The sequence below is a fragment of the Chelmon rostratus genome, chromosome 12 (genome assembly GCF_017976325.1).
Source record: "Chelmon rostratus isolate fCheRos1 chromosome 12, fCheRos1.pri, whole genome shotgun sequence".
Lineage (NCBI taxonomy): Eukaryota > Metazoa > Chordata > Actinopteri > Chaetodontiformes > Chaetodontidae > Chelmon > Chelmon rostratus.
Window position 1 is genome coordinate 26444261 of NC_055669.1, and position 17005 is coordinate 26461265.

At 45.9% G+C, this 17005-nt stretch overlaps 1 protein-coding gene across 10 annotated transcripts in view; it reads left to right on the forward strand.

Moving 5' to 3' along the window:
• Nucleotides 1-17005, forward strand: part of LOC121615279 (discs large homolog 1-like protein) — a 119487-nt gene that overhangs the window by 42385 nt on the left and 60097 nt on the right. The window contains exon 1 of one of the 10 annotated variants that reach the window (XM_041949570.1): nucleotides 9496-9679. The exons of the other annotated variants lie outside the window; for them this stretch is intronic. Coding sequence (XP_041805504.1) covers nucleotides 9578-9679 — 102 coding nt within the window. The 5' untranslated portion in view covers nucleotides 9496-9577. Of the gene's footprint in view, nucleotides 1-9495; nucleotides 9680-17005 lie in introns of those variants that run through there. 10 annotated transcript variants of the gene reach the window in all.

A 17005-nucleotide genomic window follows, 5' to 3' on the forward strand; every position in this document is an offset into this window, starting at 1 on the left:
TTTTCACGTCAGCAAAGCGTTAAATTCTGTTGTCATATTTTAGCTTCTGTTTTACAAATTTATGATGAAATAATTTATTTTCTTCATTCAGTTATTGGAGACTGATCAGGGCCATTGTTAGCAGCACCTATTGAAGCAGAACTACCTCATATCATGAAGGCCTCGTCCAAAGCAATATGTTGATCAATGCAATTCTCAATAACTTATTTGTATATCTGACTCATATTGAGTTGCCTGCTTGTATTCGTAGTGAAGACCTGGGAGGATCAGTGGTTCTGTTCTCCAGGCTGTCGTCAGGTATGCAGTTATGCTGAGTTATTGTATTTAGCGTGATGGTTTACTCTGCAGCTGTTTTGACAGCAGAGGCCAGTTTCCCTCCTCTTCCTCCTCTGCTGCTCTGAACCTCTGATCCTCTGCCTCTGGTCGCCTCCCCCGGGTCTCTCCCTCTCTAACTCTGCGTTTGTATTCGTGCTGATGGAGAATCTCTGTGGTCTTCCTGCATATTAAACTGCAGCAGCCTGCGCTCGCTCTCGGCCTCGCTGAATAATGGATTCCCCTTTGTGTTTCTGTGTATTTCTCAGAGAGAGGGATGAAAAGGGAAGCGCAGATAAAGAAATGTGAATTTTGTTAACATGCTTTGTTTCCATTATTGAAGGACGGGCCTGGGTCTCTTCCCCTGCACATCACAATGAACGAGTTAAAATCCTCAAGCCATTTATCACTTCACTTTTATTTTCAGCAATAACCGTTCGCTATATTGCATTTTATATAGTTGTTTGTTTCTGAAAGGTTCCACCGTTCCCACATGCAGTTCACTTTCATGGGGGTAGAACTGGAAAAGAACCCAAGACAGCCGGTCCTCAGCCAATGAGGACTAAGATGGCTTTTTAAAAAAAAAGTTCTCAGTGGATCATTGGAAGTGGAATAAAATACAGAAGAGGGCAGGATTAAGGCTGGATTCTGATACAGGAGAAGTCATAGTCTATTAAAAATGGTAAGTTGTATTCCTCAGAGATGAGTTTCCATCATGACCGCCCACCATCATACTGTCAGGGCTTGCTGCGGTTAGATATAACATATTATAACATATTATTTAGATTATTTGACCTCTGTTTCCTCTTTAGTTGGAGGCAGAGGGCAGGAGTGGAGAATAGTGTTGTAGTTTCACTGTACGACAGCGAAGCCTCCCGTCTGCGTTCAAGTGACACCTGTGAACACCTGAATCATTGTTTTTATGCCATATTGAAACATTGTGATGAACCGCAGTTCTGATGCTGTTATTTATGAATTAAATTATATTGTTTTGACCATATTTGGGTGTTTTTATGGACTTGTTTCTTTATGTTTTCAATTTGGGCTTATTTTGAGTCTGTAGGATTAACATGTTTAGTAACAGCTCTCCTCGGATCAGTTTGGTGCTGCACTTCTTGGCCTGGAGTTGCCTTTCCCTCGCTGCCAGCTTTGGTTTCACGTGGCCTCTAATGAATCCAGCTCTGTCTTTGTTTTTGGTGGTGGTTGTCGGGACAGGAAGTGCTCGACGTTTTGATTGACTTCAGTGCTTTTCCACAGAGAGCAGATCACAAAGCTACGACTTCCTCTGCCTGAGCTCTGTGAAGAGCTTTCCCCTGAAACCTGCAGCCAGATCTGATCTCAGGCCAGACCGTTTGTCTACTCGAGCCTCCTCTGCTTTGGTCCTGGTCTGACCTGTGGTCTTTCTGTGGTCTACAGGAGAGGAATCAAAGGGGATTCCTCATGTTGATTGTATATGTGTCCAGTCAGGAATCTGAAATGCTGTCCTCCGTCTCAGGGTTGGTGATTTCTGGTTCTCGCTGACGTCGGCCTGACAGCAGGTTGATTCTCTTCATTGTTGCTTGATTTAGAGCTGAAGTGAAAAGTTGGATCTGTTGGTTTAACAGCAAATTGAATGGGAACAATAAACTGATGGTATGTATGGTGGGCGTCGGATTAACCCAGGGCTGCAACTAACAGTTATTTTCAAGATTTATGAATCTGCCAATTATTTTCTTGATTGATTATTTGGTGCCATGAATATCAGGAAAATGAAGAGTGAAAGTTTCTTGAGTCCCAGCTGACGTCTTCAGGTGTCTTGTTGTGTCTGACTGAAGAGATTCAGTTACTGTGATGTTAAACTAGAAGAATCCTGACATTTTAACTATCAAATATTTAATATTTTTACTTGAAAAGAGATTTAAATGACTCAGCGATTATCAAAATAGATGCCGATTAATTTTCTTTCGGTCAGCTAATCAATTAATTGCAGCTCTAAATTAATAGAAATGGAAAATGAGCCGTAATTTTTTGGCTCCATGTTAGGTGTTACCTTGGCAACAGTTGCTCTTCTTGAAATCATTATTCTGTTGTCCTGTGTGAAGGATTTAGTGGCATCTGGTGGTGAGGTTGCAGATTGCAACTAACTGAATACCCCTCGTGTCACCGTCCCTTTCAAAGCATGTGGGAGAGTCTGTGTTTAGTTTGTCCCTTCTGGGCTCCTGTAGGAGGACCTGCTCCCTCTGTAGATATAAAGACTCACTCTGAGCTAACAAAAACACAGAGATCCTGACTCTCAGGTGATTAAACACAAACAAAAACTTAACTAATTTCTGCTTAAAGGTCCCTCTAAATCCTGCACACTGCACCTTAAAAAAACGTATTACATGCAGTAAATATTCGTTGGATCAGAATCTGTACATGATGAACAAAACGTTCATTTGCATTGAAGATCAAGGAGTTAAACATTTATTTTGAATACATGTTTAGTTGTTTTTCCTCTCCTGAAGCCTGGAAGCAGAGAGGATTCTGGGTAGGGAGTGGCACTGTAATGCTGCAGATATGATGGCGAAGCTTTGATATTAACTCAAGTGGCTGTGATACACCCAGTCTACCCCCTCCCCCACCTCAGGGCAACGCCTCGCCATCTGGGTTGACACGGAGACAAGAAGTCCTGCCAGACCGTCCTCTGGGACAATAATACACACAAGCAGCCATCTTTAGACTGAGAGCAGGCCTGAAGGGGCTGCGACGGGGGGGGGGGTTGCGTTGTTTCAGCTACAGGTGGGACATAAGATGAGGAAGTCCAGATTCCACTTACAGGTACAGATCCGTATGTGTGAAGGTTGATCATACACAACACATTGCACAGAGGATTATTATTTTACTAGTCCGGACGGTTACCACGGTGACAGTCATTGAGTCTTTGTCAGGATGACGTCCAGGTAAACAGAAATACAGTGAAACGTGGTCTCGTCTGGATGTTCACAGAACACATACAATCACTGAACGTGTCCTGGAAAACCTGGAATACTTCTCATTTTCCAGTATTTGTAAAAGTTAGATATGTTGGAACGTTCGTATTGTTTTAGTTTTCAGAGGATGAAGCAGTTATGTTTTCTAGGCGTTAAGAGGAGCCTGTGATCTGCGTCGCTTTGCTGTGGACCGTCAAAGTATTTTCCCACTTGTTTCATAGATTTATTGAGTTAGAGCTTATTCCTCCCAACAGCAGTAGGGAAATAAGAGAAAAAAGACTGAAAAACCAGGAAGGAAGAATATTTCAGGCTGATTGAAGAGCTCCGTGACTTAGAAAACAAAGTCATGGGACCTGCAGTCTGTCTGATGGTGTGCTGCCCCCTGCTGCATATGTGTGGTGGTGTTTCTATCAGTCTGCACGGTTTCCTGTAGTGGTCTCTACTGGTTTCACTGGGATTTACACAGACTTTCTCTGACTATCTTCAAGTAACTATTGTTGAGTTTAGTCTTGAAATAATTAATTAATCTGTAAATTGATGTTTGGTTTGGCAATAATTCCATATTATTGTTTCCCATCCCTTCTTCAGTTGTTTTTAATGTGGAGCACATTGAGTTTGTCCTCAGTGACTTGTCCTGTATCGTTAAATGCTCTTTCTTCATGTGATTCAGTGTGACAGAACTCTGACAGAGACACATTAGTGGAAAATGAACAAAGTGATCAGATGCTGAAGGAAAGTACTGCTGTTCTCTGTCAGGAGCACAGTGAAGGTTTTACTCCTCTTCTCCTCCTGAAAGTTAACTCCTGTGTGGAAAGAAAAGAGATGTCATTCTACTGTTGGTCTCCTCCCTGAACGTTTTGTTAAACTCCTTCATGACCAGCATGAACCTACATAATGAATAAGAAAGGACAGAAACAACAGAAAACACACCAGGGTTTTCCAGGTCCACTCAGCTGACTTGTCCAGTTTGTCCAGCAGGGGGAGCCACTCCACAGCTGTTGAGCTGACTGTGGTACAGGGACCGTCCTCGTCTTTTCTGAGTGGAGAACTGGCAGTGATTGATCCCGACAAAGTAGACTGACACACAGAAATAAACAACATGATCTCAAACCTAAATACAATAAAAAAGAGCATCTGAACATTATTGTCAATGGTTGAAAACCTTAAACATTTTATCAAGTATTACCTGACCCACAGCCCGGGACAACCTGGGTCAGGTCAGGTCCACCCAAAGACATGTAAACACACTCACACACACACACACACACAGTGTAAGGTCTGGTTCTGAAGTGTGTGTAGTGAGCGATGTGTAAAAAGCAGCAGGGTAAATTTAGAAGGAGGCCATCACATCTGAACCTGTCAGCTGCTATCACTGTCACTGCAAACACTCAGTGAGCACTGCTGGACTGCAGCGTGTGTGTGTGTGTGTGTGTGTGTGTGTGTGTGTGTGTGTGTGTGTCTGTCTGTCTGTCTGTGTGAGTGTGTGTGTCTCTGTGTGTGTGTGTGTGTGTGTGTGTCTCTGTGTGTGTGTCTGTGTGTGTGTGTCTGTGTGTGTGTGTGTGTGTGTCTGTGTGTGTGTGTGTGTGTGTCTCTGTGTGTCTGTGTGTGTGTGTGTGCGTGTGTCTGTGTGTGTGTGTCTGTGTGTGTGTGTGTGTGTGTGTGTGTCTGTGTGTGTGTCTGTGTGTGTGTGTGTGTGTGTGTGTGTGTGTGTGTGTGTGTGTGTGTGTCAGCCTGACTCAGGCTTTGATAATGAGGCTCTCAAACAGCAGCTCACACAGACAGAAGCTGATTGGTGCAAACTGTCCAAAACTTTAATGAAAGCTTCACCTGAGGCCTGTCCGCCCGTCCCTCCGTCCGTCCCTCCGTCCCTCTGTCCCTCTGACTGACTGACCAACCACAGATGTTTTCAGGATAATTATTTCTGAATATTTGAACACCTGACACCTCATGTTGTTCAGAGTACACAGCGGTATTGTGGATGGCTGTAAATACTTCAGTACCCATGAGCCTCTGCTGCCGTTGCTATAGAGATACGTGCCCACATGCTGTGTGATTATCGACCCCTGACTGTCATGCAGTGCTTCAGTCAGCTGCCACAGTGGTGCTGCCCCCCCCCCACCCCCCCACCCCAGTGGAAAATGAATTTACCGTTTGATTATATATTTGAATTTGGGATATTCATTGACGACCTACAGTCAGGTCTTTGCTCTTGCTATCACACACACCACTGCAGACACTGTTTCTTGTTTCCTCAAGTCTGTCCCCGGCACTTCCTTCCTGGTGACATCACGCGGGTCGTGAATGATGGCGAGCTGTGATTGGTCGGGGACCAAGGTGTCATCTGTCACGTCTTTTTGACTCTATGATGACGTGACGTGACACAGTGACCATCTGAACGGCCAAAGGTTGTGCAGTGTGAACCCGGCGTTACAGTGTAGTTTGATGGATGAGATTGTGGTTGTGTTTCCTGCTCCTCAGAGGATGAACCCTTTATATTCTAATGACCACAGGACCTTTCAGTTAGCGCCACCTTCTGGAATAACTGCATTAATAGCTCCACTGCTGGTAAGACAAGATACGTTTTACATTGTTTTTTTTTCTGTGCAACTCTTTGAGATGGTGGCTGTAATGACCACTGCAGCCTCTAGGCAGCGCTAGCAGAGAATGAAGACTCTTGATTGATTTGATCCGAGGCATCTTGGTTTGTTTTTATGTGTCTAATTTGTGTTTTTGTTGTCTGTAATTAGATTTTAATATTTTGCTTCTAAACTAGATTTTGATATGTCATTTATGGCATGAAATGAGCAGCAGTTCTGGTTTCTAGAGGTCTGAATCTCTCGCCAGGCATTAATGATAAGAAAATAGCTCCAACATAATCTAATAAAATGATGAAGAGACCTTCTTCGTCTTTCTCTCCTCCTCACTTCTCACATTTTCTCTCATCTCCTCTTCACCCTGAATGACTAACACAGAGACAGACAGTGGGTGGATGTGTGTGTGTGTGTGTGTGTGTGTGTGTGTGTGTGTGTGTGTGTGTGTGTGTGTGTGTGTGTGTGTGTGTGTGCGTGCGTGTGTGTGTGTGTGTTGTAGACGTGCAGAGAAACAGTCCAATTAAAAGCCAGCAGATAGAGACGAACAGATATGAGCGATGGACCGACTCGCTCTGTAGTTTCTGTCGTCAGTCTCAGGAGGAATCTCTCAGCTTCCTGACGTCTCCGCCCAAAATCTGCCTCAACACGCACACACACACACACTGATCACACACACACACACACACACACACACACTGATCACACACACACACACAAACACACACACACACACACTGATCAGATCACCGGCTGTCTCAGAGGAAGCTTGTCCACCCTTCATTCTGCAGAGGTCATCACTTCCTTGCTTGCTCAGGGGCTCCTCGGCACCCCCACTAACTTCTCTTAGACTCTCTTAGTCTTTAATCAGTAAAAGCAGCTGTATTGTTCTCGTGCATGTATGAAAACAGCTTCGTCTGAAGTCATTTACACCAAACGAATGATGTAAAGAAAGTAACTGATGATGAGAATAAACGTCAGGCGCACTGTGGTGCTTCAGGCCGTCTGTGCACAGCAAAGTTATTAAAGTTTGTTATTAATCCACCGGTTGATTATTCCATCAACAGGACGTTTTAAAAATGATTTGTGGAAGCAGGGCTGTATGTTACCTTTTTATAGCACTGGTGCTAACCACCCACGAGTGACCACAACAGATTGAAGTGATGGACCACAGCTGGAGTTAAAGGCTCGTCTCCTGGAATCTGCTGCTCTCGCCCACAGTTACTCACTCGATGGTGCATCCATCATTTTCCCCCTCGTTTTGCCTTATTTTCAAGTTATGATTATTTTAAGATAATATGAAGTTAAGTGACAGTCCTGATGCTTAGTTAAGTTAAACTGTCAGGTAAAGAAGAAACAAAGAAAGTTCTCAGAAAGATGCTGAAAATGATATTTATCACTCATCATCGGTCTTTTCAAACATTTATATGAGATGAGAGCTGAATTTGTGTTGTTCATCTCTCTTGTATTAGAATTTATTTATTTATTACAAACCTGTAAGATGATTGGATCAGACAGTGTAGCTGTTCTGCTGCAGCTCTGCACAGCCCTGCTGATGGATCAGCTCTGTGTTTATGGACTTAATGTGTGACGCCTGCCAGGAGATCTCAATCTTTAACTCTAATCTCTATTGTTATTATGTCAGTTTGATTACGTCTTCATTTATTTTGAAAATTATAAACAAAATGACATCATGGCAGCCAGCAGACCTGCTGAAAGAAAAATGAATATACTTAGAAAATAACTATATTCTTATTATAAAAGTATTTTGTATCATGAATCCATGTTTGTCATTTGTCAAATCAAACAGCATCGGTTAAAATTCAGCGAGTTATGATGATTTTGATTGTCACCTCCTGCCTTCATAGACTTACAGGCATCAGGAGGTGCAGCTTCCCTGTACCAATATGGCGGCTGTTCCCTATGAATTGTGGGAACTGGTGTTCTGTGTATGGACAGTTTGGGAGGTGATTTTTAAGGGCAGGATAGACTACAGCTACCGATTCACCTCAAACACAAACAAGTGGCTCTGAGCACGTCTGCGTTTTCATTTTCAAACAGCGTCTGACAACAGAAGCGTCCAGACGACCGTTTCTGCACCGTTTCTGCACCGTTTCTGCACCGTTTCTGCACCGTTTCTGCACCGTTTCAGTGTGACTCACGTTGTGAAGCTGGATCACACAGAGCTGCACAGACTCTTCATGTTAGACTGTACAGACCTGCTTTGACCTCATCAGGAGAGGTTTCGCTTTTCTTTGACTTGTGTGATTGAACATCATGTTGGGCTTCAGGGAAACTGTGATGGACTTTCTGACATGTCATTGACAGCCGATCAGCTGGTAGAGAAAACAATCAATAATAGAAATAATCCATAAGTCAAACTACTGATGCCAAACTAATCTGCTGAGAAAAAAGTCGTCAAGATCTTTGTGTTTATACGTTAAGGCTCCACCCCCTTTCCTCTTCCTCTATCTCCCTCCTCTGGTGGTCGACTTCCTCCTCCTTCTCTTCCTGTGTCTCCTTTTCCTCTCCATCTGACTCCTCCTCTTCCTCTTTGTCATCCTCCCCTTCTTCTATCCCTCCACCTCTCCTTCGTCTTTTCCCTCCTGTTCCTCCCTTCACTCTTCCTCTCTTCTCCTCCGTCTTCCTCTTCCTGCCTCCTCCTTTTCCTCTTTTTTCCTCTGTCTGTTTCTCCTCTTCCTCTCCTCCACATCACTGACTTTGTCCTACATCACTCTACCTTCCCTGAGGATACACCCCCACTCTCTCTCTCTCTCTCTCTCGTTCAACCCTCCTCGTTTCCGATGAGTCATGTGACCAACCTCTCTCGTCCCCACCCCCCTCTCCCTGGAGACCAATCACACCCCCACAGAGGAAAGCGTAACACACACACGCACGCGCACGCACACACACACACACACACACACACACACACATACAGAAACTAAACACAGCACTCGCTCGCCCCGACTCTCATCATCATCACCACTCTGTCAGAGAGAGGGAGAGAGAGAGGGAGAGAGAGGGAGAGAGAGAGAGAGAGAGGGAGAGAGAGAGAGAGAGAGAGAGAGAGAGAGAGAGAGAGAGAGAGGGAGGGAGAGAGAGAGAGAGAGAGAGAGAGAGAGAGAGAGAGAGAGAGAGAGAGAGAGGGAGGGAGAGAGAGAGAGAGAGGGAGAGAGGGAGGGAGAGAGAGAGAGAGAGAGAGGGAGAGAGGGAGAGAGAGAGAGAGAGGGAGAGAGAGAGGGAGAGAGAGAGGGAGAGAGAGAGAGAGAGGGAGAGAGAGAGGGAGAGAGAGAGACAGAGAGAGGGAGAGGGAACGCAACAGGGAGAGAGGAGGAAAACAAGAGAACGAGGGAGAGAGGAGTCGAGGCAAACGCCTGAGAGGAGGTCAAGAGGGAGAGGAATATATTCTACCAGAAGAAGGAGGAGGAAGAGGAGGAGGAGGAGGAGGGGTCAGTGGAGACGAGGAGGGGGGAGGTTCTCCCTGAATGAAGGAAGAGCTCTGGGAGTCGTTTCCTCCCCGCCGCGATGGAGCGACGCGAGGAATGAGGGCGGATGGTGAGAGCAGGGAGCAGCAGCAGCAGTGGAGGAGGAGGTGGAGAGGCTGGAGGTGGAGGCGGAGGAGGAGGTGCAGGGGGAGCCGCGGCCGGAGCCGGGCGGCGCGGGAGGAGCCGGCAGCGCTCCCGCAGGAGGCGGCTGTCGGCCAACTGCCCTGGCGCCGACAAGATGTCCCCCGGCATGAAGAAGGTGGAGTGTTTCTCGCCCATGCTGTGCCACTGCAAGGTGGCCTGCACCAACAGCACCATCTCCCTCATGTTTGGCTGCAAGGTGGGTGGAAACATCTGGAGGCCGGCCGGGAGGGAGATCCTCGGCACAGTTAGGCAGCTCACGTGGTGAGCGTGTGTGAGGTCACGGCCGGGGCGCTGGGGTGCGTTCGTTTCTAAAACTCAAAGGGGACAGGAAGCGGGACTGCAGGCAGAGTTTGTCCACTGAGACTGTGGCGGTAAACTTCACTGCTGGAGAAATGTCGCTTCAGACGGTGAAGACTGAGTTTAACCTGGTGGTTGACAGCTCGCAGCTCGCAGCGCTGCTGCTGCTGGGAGCGCAGTTTATGTCTTCACCTGCTCTTTACCGTCTGTTTGCCGGGCTAACACTAACGATCGCTTTCATTATCGATTGATCTGCCGACTACGATCACGATTAATTGTTACGTTCAGAAAATAGTGAAAAAACAGTGAGTTCAAAGCGACGTCTCGCCAAATAATCCTGATCACAAAGCAAAGCAGCAAACCGTCTCACTGGAGAAGCTGAAAGTAGAGAAGGTTTGGGGTTTCAAAACCGGCTTCAGCGATGAATCGATTATTACAATTGTGGCAGATTATTTTCCTGACTGATCGACAGGAGATTGACTAATGGCTCCCACTCTAGTCAGTGTATCGTGAGCATTAAAACGCGACAGTTGACGGTTTAACGAAGAGGTGACAGCTGATCCTTCAGTTTTCTGTGTTGAGATTGTGTTGTGGTCGTTGTGTCCATCTTTTCTATCAGGAATAATAACTCAACGCCTAAAGTCTGATCTGGGAACACAAACATTTCTTGGTCAGAATTGAAGCAGACTGTAGAATCCTACACTTCCCACAATGCATTGTTTGTCAGTTGAAACCTGAAAGTACCTGAAACACTGACAATATTTCCAGCATTTAAACAGAACGACTGACAGTTGACGAAAGCAGTGATCGGTCTCACAGTTCTCAGTAATCTGAATGTTCTGAGGATTAAATGGTGACAGCCAGCCGACAGAAGGCTGAGATTAATGCTTTTACAGGTTTGGATGATTCTGGTTTACTCGGACTTGGTCTCTTGGAGTGAACTCTGGTTCCTCTGATTGGTTGGTGCTGTTTGTTTTTTGATTTTTGAAAATAACCACCAACAGCTCGTTAGCAAACTTCATTGGTTCAGTTAATTTTCATGCAGTTGAAGGCAGCGTTCTCCACCAACACAACCTTAAAACCTGAACGCTGATGCTCCCTCACAGCTACAACGTTCACTTCAACAGCCAAGGCAGGTTTGTTCCTGCTGCTTAAATCTGGAGACAGAGAGGAGATGGGCACAGGAATGAGAAATCAACCCTGTGTGGGCGAGACAGAGAAACGCTGCAGGCCAGTGAACGCATCTGAGGTAGAGAAACTCAACACAGACGAGCTGAGAACCAGAAAATATTCCATTCAAACCTGAAAATGACCGTAATGTAAACCAGATTCTGCTGTAGTTGTTTCCTGTGCCCTGTGCCTGTCAGACAACAGCTGAGGGGGGAAAGCCCTTTTGACTCGTCACTGAGCGGCTGTGTTTACCGTTTGACCCGACGCGATAGGCTGCCCGAGCCGCTCGTCATCTCTGCGTCACTGGACCGACCAATCGGAGGCTCTGACTGCAGCAGCGCTGAGGTGCGATTGGCCGACGGGGAGCGTCACAGGCAGGCTGGCAGGCACGTGCATGTGTGGTCAACATGTGCTCGGCAGGGAAACACCAGCTCACTCGAAGCGCGGTCCCACGTCGGCTCTGCTGTCAGCTGAGAGCCGTCTGAGGATTGAACGAAAGGTTTAAGACCTGGAGGTGGAGGGCCTCGACTGATCATCATTGAAATGCTTCAGTGTGACTGTGCAGAGCATCTGTCTTTAATATTTGCCTCAGCAAACAGCCCTCGATCAGTATTTTTCTTCAGAGTGTCGGCATGTCTGTCCCAGTCATTCAGCTGGACAGCTTTCAGACGCACTGATCCAGCGTCCGTACACAAACACACCACAGGACACACTCCCTCACTGCGTCCATCCGATTACTGTGCAGAAGAGCAGGGATTGGTTATCTAATCCAAAGCGGTCCGTTATTGGCTGAGGCTGAGCGTTTGTGTGTCACTTTGTTTCCAGCTCGTTATTACCTCTCAGGTGAGATCACAGCAAGCCAGAGCGGTGAAGTGAGTGTGAGGGGATAAATCTCCCCCTTTATCCTTTAGAAACTCTGTGATTGGACGCTTTTGATGGACTCCAGTCCGCTTGAAACGAACCTCCCAGTTGACCTTTTGCCCCCTGGCTCTGATTGGACAGTCACACTCTGAGCGCCTCGGGGGGCTTGGAGTTACAGTATGGTGTGGAGCGCTGTGTTGACCTCTGAACCCTCGGGCACGGCTCAGATTACTGCTGCCTGTTCTACACGGATCAGGATTTTATTGGTGTCCATTGTTAATCTGAGGGATTGGGAAAATGACGCTGTTAAATCTGAGACTGGAGGTTAGATGGTCAAATGGAAACGCTTCAGCGTTGCCCGTGATTAACCGTTCTGCTGTAAATCTGCTCCATGTCAGTTTGATCGCAACTTGTCTTAATTAAGTCCCATTGATCGGCTGCCATCGACTGCTGCTCTGCCACACACTCGATAGATTTCCCCGGAAGTTATCAATTGTGGAGCCGTTAAATATTTAGCGGGCTGCTGTCATTTTTAATCGTTGAGCTGAAATGAATGCACCACAGCTCAGGATATGACTTGACTTAAAAACACCCCACCCACTCATCAGATCCAAATCCAGATCCAGATCCAGAGGGCCTCACCAGGGCTGAGCTCCATGAATTGAAACCTCAGATCTTCTCCGTCGCCTCCACAGCCCGCTGCACCGTTTACTGCCCCAACAGTGTGCCGTCGGTCAGGGTGGAGGCCGATCACCACTGCATGTTCACCCAGGATGTAGTCAGTGGCAGAAGAAGTACTCACATCCTTTAATTAAGTAAAAGTAATAATACCACAGTGTAGAAATACTGCACAGAATGCCCCAATGATATACTGGATGTCATCTCACTGGATTATAGTTATTAGTGTGTTCATCATGTTAATGGTGCAGCTGGTCAATCATCATTTATTAGCTGATTGATATTTTGTATTAATAATCTAAACCTACAAAGTAACTAATAACTCATATTGTCAAGTACACATAATGAAGTACAATATTTCTGAAATGTAGTGAAAAATGGCCCAAGTAAGGTAGAGGTACAGGTTCAGGTGAATGTAGTCACGTTTGTAGTTTCAGACACGCGACGAGACATATTAAATAAAATGGAAAAGATAAATCATTTAAAGATCCTGCCAGATCTACTGGTTTACATGTGATGTAAAAGCTCCGTTTGAGTTAAAAGCAGCGTTCATCGGTTTTATTTTATTTATTCAGTTTGGACTCCTGGTGGCAGCAGAGCAGCCTGTAAACACAGCGCTGATGTCCCGCGTCACCGCGAGCAGCACGTTTTATCCGGTGTTGATATGAACAGAACGATCAGTGCAGCTGGAAGCATCACTCGTTCTCATTAACGTTATTTTAAACGTGTTTGCCCTGAATGACGCAGTCGGAGGTCAGAGGTCACAGCTCGGTTCAATTCTGATGAATTGAACTGCAGAGTTTACAGCCGTGTTGTCTTCGTCTGAGATTTTCTACATCGTTTCTGTACAAACAGCAGCGGCAACAAGCAGGACAAAGTTTTGATGGACGTCAGTTGGACGTTGGCCGTGTGTGAATGTGTGGGCTGTCACTTCTTCAAGAAGCCAGTTTGATGTCAGTCTGAGGGTCTCGGACTCTTTAGTCTTTATATGGTGCCATGCAGCTGCACTGTGTGTGTTGGGAGTGTGAGTTTTATATGGTGGCTTCACGTCTGTCATTATCCTGAAAACCTTGTTCAAACCATATAAATCTTCTCTGTGGCGGCTTTTTCAGAACTTCTGCCTCTGAGGTGACAAAAACCAGCTGACTTTCACTTTCCGGGTCTGCTGCTGTCTCTCTCTCTCTCGCGCGCGTTGCAGCTCGCAATTAACTTTTTGGTCTCTCTGTCAATGAATAAACTATAAAATTAAAAAAAAAACATTCAGTTACCGGCCCAAATATATTTCCACTGTCCATAAAACTGCAACAATCAAATGACTAATCAGATAAACGACACAGTGAGTCGTGATCTGTCCTCACACAGCAGCAAAGTTGACTGACAAACAGAGAAGATGGCAAATATAGAGCGAGATTGTGGTGGGATGTCACTCCTCGCTTGGTTGTTCCCATCTTCCTCCTTGTGTTCTTCTTCATCACATCCCTGAATCATCCAGAAACCCTCCTCCTCCTCCTCCTCCTGAACATCCTGCTACATCCGCTCCGTGGTGATGCTCCTATTTATAGCAGCTTTTGGCAGGCGGGAGTCGGCGCTGTGCTTCCTCCTCCTCCTCCTCCTCCTCCTCTCTCTGAGAGCTGTCGAGGAGGAGGAGGAGGAGGAGGCTCTCTGTAGGCAGACAGTGTCATCACTGGAAACCTCCCCGCTGCCTCCTACATCCACATTTACATTTGTGCTGCTCTCGTCCACAGCGAGTGGGCTCAGTGTCTCGTTCAAGGACACTCTGACATGACGCCGCTGCAGCGACCTGTGATGTGTTTACAGGACGATCACAGCGTAGTCCACATCACCTCCCTTCACCCCGCGGTTTTAGGTCTGTTTGGATTTTAATATCAGGCGCCGACGGAAACAACAACAGTTCAAAATAATGGACAGGAGCCAGAGTGCAGCTTTTATCGCTTCCCCCTCGAGTAGCACAGATGCAGACAGATTGAGGCTGTGAGGGCTCACACGGCGCAGCACTGTGACCCACAGAGGGAGTCGAACCTGTAAACTCACTGTTATCACACACTTCCTGCTCTCAGACGGTGATCCCGGGCGTCTTTGTGTTCGTGGTTGTGTTTCCTCGGAGTGTCGTGACAGCTCAGTTCGCCTGCAGCCTCCTGATGCTTCTCCATCTGCTGCTCTGCGGTCATGCAACATTCAGACAGAGCTGTTGTGTGTGTTTGTGTTTCTGTCGGCAGGCGTCATCGAGAACGGCCGCTAGCTAAAAGTCACCTAAAGATCTGTTGAAGCAGCCGCAGCGATGTGAAGAAACTATCCCGAGCAGTGAATCAGGGGACATTTTACATTTATTTACTTTTATTTGGCATTTTTGTCTGAATAACCCCAGAATTTATACAGTATTCTCACCGGGGATACTCGTGTAGTAGTTTTTTCAAATTAGTGCTGGACAATAAGACAGATTTATTGACTTTAAATATCAATAAATGTCTGAATTGCAACAACCATTGACCTTTAACCAGAAGTTCAAGTCATATTGTATTAATCAAGACAAACTAATTAGCACAAGAAATGAGATATCATGCAGCGATGTATTAAGACTGTGACTTATGAGAATGCACGTGTGACGGACGGCGAATTTCACTTCCCAGAACCAACTGGAAACACCGCTGCAGCCGAAAACTTCTACAACAGTTACGTAGCTGGGTCGAGTTGTCAGTGAGGTTTGGAGGAGGCTTCAGTCCACATGATGCTCTTTCAGATGCAACACTGTATGGACATGAAGGGTTTGGGGATCCCGAGGGTGTGTGAGTCAGAATTCCCAGTATTCAACCAAAGGGGTGCTTGAATAGCTGAATGGTCCCGTTTGAGTCTGTGGTTGAGTTCATGGGTTCAGTAGAACGAAATCCCACGAAAATGTTCTCTTGTATGTAAGATTTCAGGCTGGTAAATTTGGGTAAAATCCACGTTTGCACTGGGTCGCTATGCGAGCACGCTGAGAGTCTTAAATATCTTAAGTATCTGCCTTCCCATCTCAATCTGTGGCCTCTGCCCCTGACACGAATGTAATCCCCCAGTAATTAAATCAGGACCGTCATCGTGGATCATCACTGCAGACGCAGCTTCAAACTAACATGTTAAGCAACTTTACATTCACATCTGTAAACATCTGTCAGCTGATCATTTCACCAAAATAATAGAGAATAAAGTCACATTTCAAGTTCATCACCATCAAACACAGCTAAGGAATCGTCAGCTCCGAGCCTCAGGAAGTGGGATGAAGAAACTTACTGTAGACTTGAGCTGTTGTTCAGATCTTCATCCACAGGTGGACCTTTCTTAGTTTTCACTGATTCATTCCATATTTTCAGGACTTGTGGTTGATATCGTCTGAAAGTGGATTCTGGGATCGTTCTCCATCTGCAGTAGTATAGTATCAGTTGCGTTGCAGTAGTATAGTATCAGTTGCTTTGCAGTGGTATAGTATCAGTTGCGCTGCAGTGGTATAGTATCAGTTGCGCTGCAGTAGTATAGTATCAGTTGCGCTGCAGTGGTATAGTATCAGTTGCATTGTGCTGCAGTCGTATAGTATCAGTTGCGTTGCAGTAGTATAGTATCAGTTGCGTTGTGCTGCAGTAGTATAGTATCAGTTGCGTTGCAGTAGTATAGTATCAGTTGCATTGTGCTGCAGTAGTATAGTATCAGTTGCGCTGCAGTGGTATAGTATCAGTTGCATTGTGCTGCAGTGGTATAGTATCAGTTGCGTTGCAGTGGTATAGTATCAGTTGCATTGTGCTGCAGTAGTATAGTATCAGTTGCATTGCAGTGGTATAGTATCAGTTGCATTGTGCTGCAGTGGTATAGTATCAGTTGCGCTGCAGTAGTGTAGTATCAGTTGCATTGGGCTGCAGTAGTATAGTATCAGTTGCGCTGCAGTGGTATAGTATCAGTTGCGTTGCAGTAGTATAGTATCAGTTGCGTTGCAGTGGTATAGTATCAGTTGCATTGGGCTGCAGTAGTATAGTATCAGTTGCGCTGCAGTGGTATAGTATCAGTTGCATTGTGCTGCAGTGGTATAGTATCAGTTGCGTTGCAGTGGTATAGTATCAGTTGCATTGTGCTGCAGTAGTATAGTATCAGTTGCATTGCAGTGGTATAGTATCAGTTGCATTGTGCTGCAGTGGTATAGTATCAGTTGCGCTGCAGTAGTGTAGTATCAGTTGCATTGGGCTGCAGTAGTATAGTATCAGTTGCGCTGCAGTGGTATAGTATCAGTTGCATTGCGCTGCAGTAGTGTAGTATCAGTTGCATTGGGCTGCAGTAGTATAGTATCAGTTGCGTTGCAGTAGTATAGTATCAGTTGCGTTGCAGTGGTATAGTATCAGTTGCGCTGCAGTGGTATAGTATCAGTTGCGTTGCAGTGGTATAGTATCAGTTGCATTGCAGTGGTATAGTATCAGTTGCGCTGCAGTAGTTTTGTGTCGTAATAAGCCACCGAATTCACGCGCAACATCTCGAG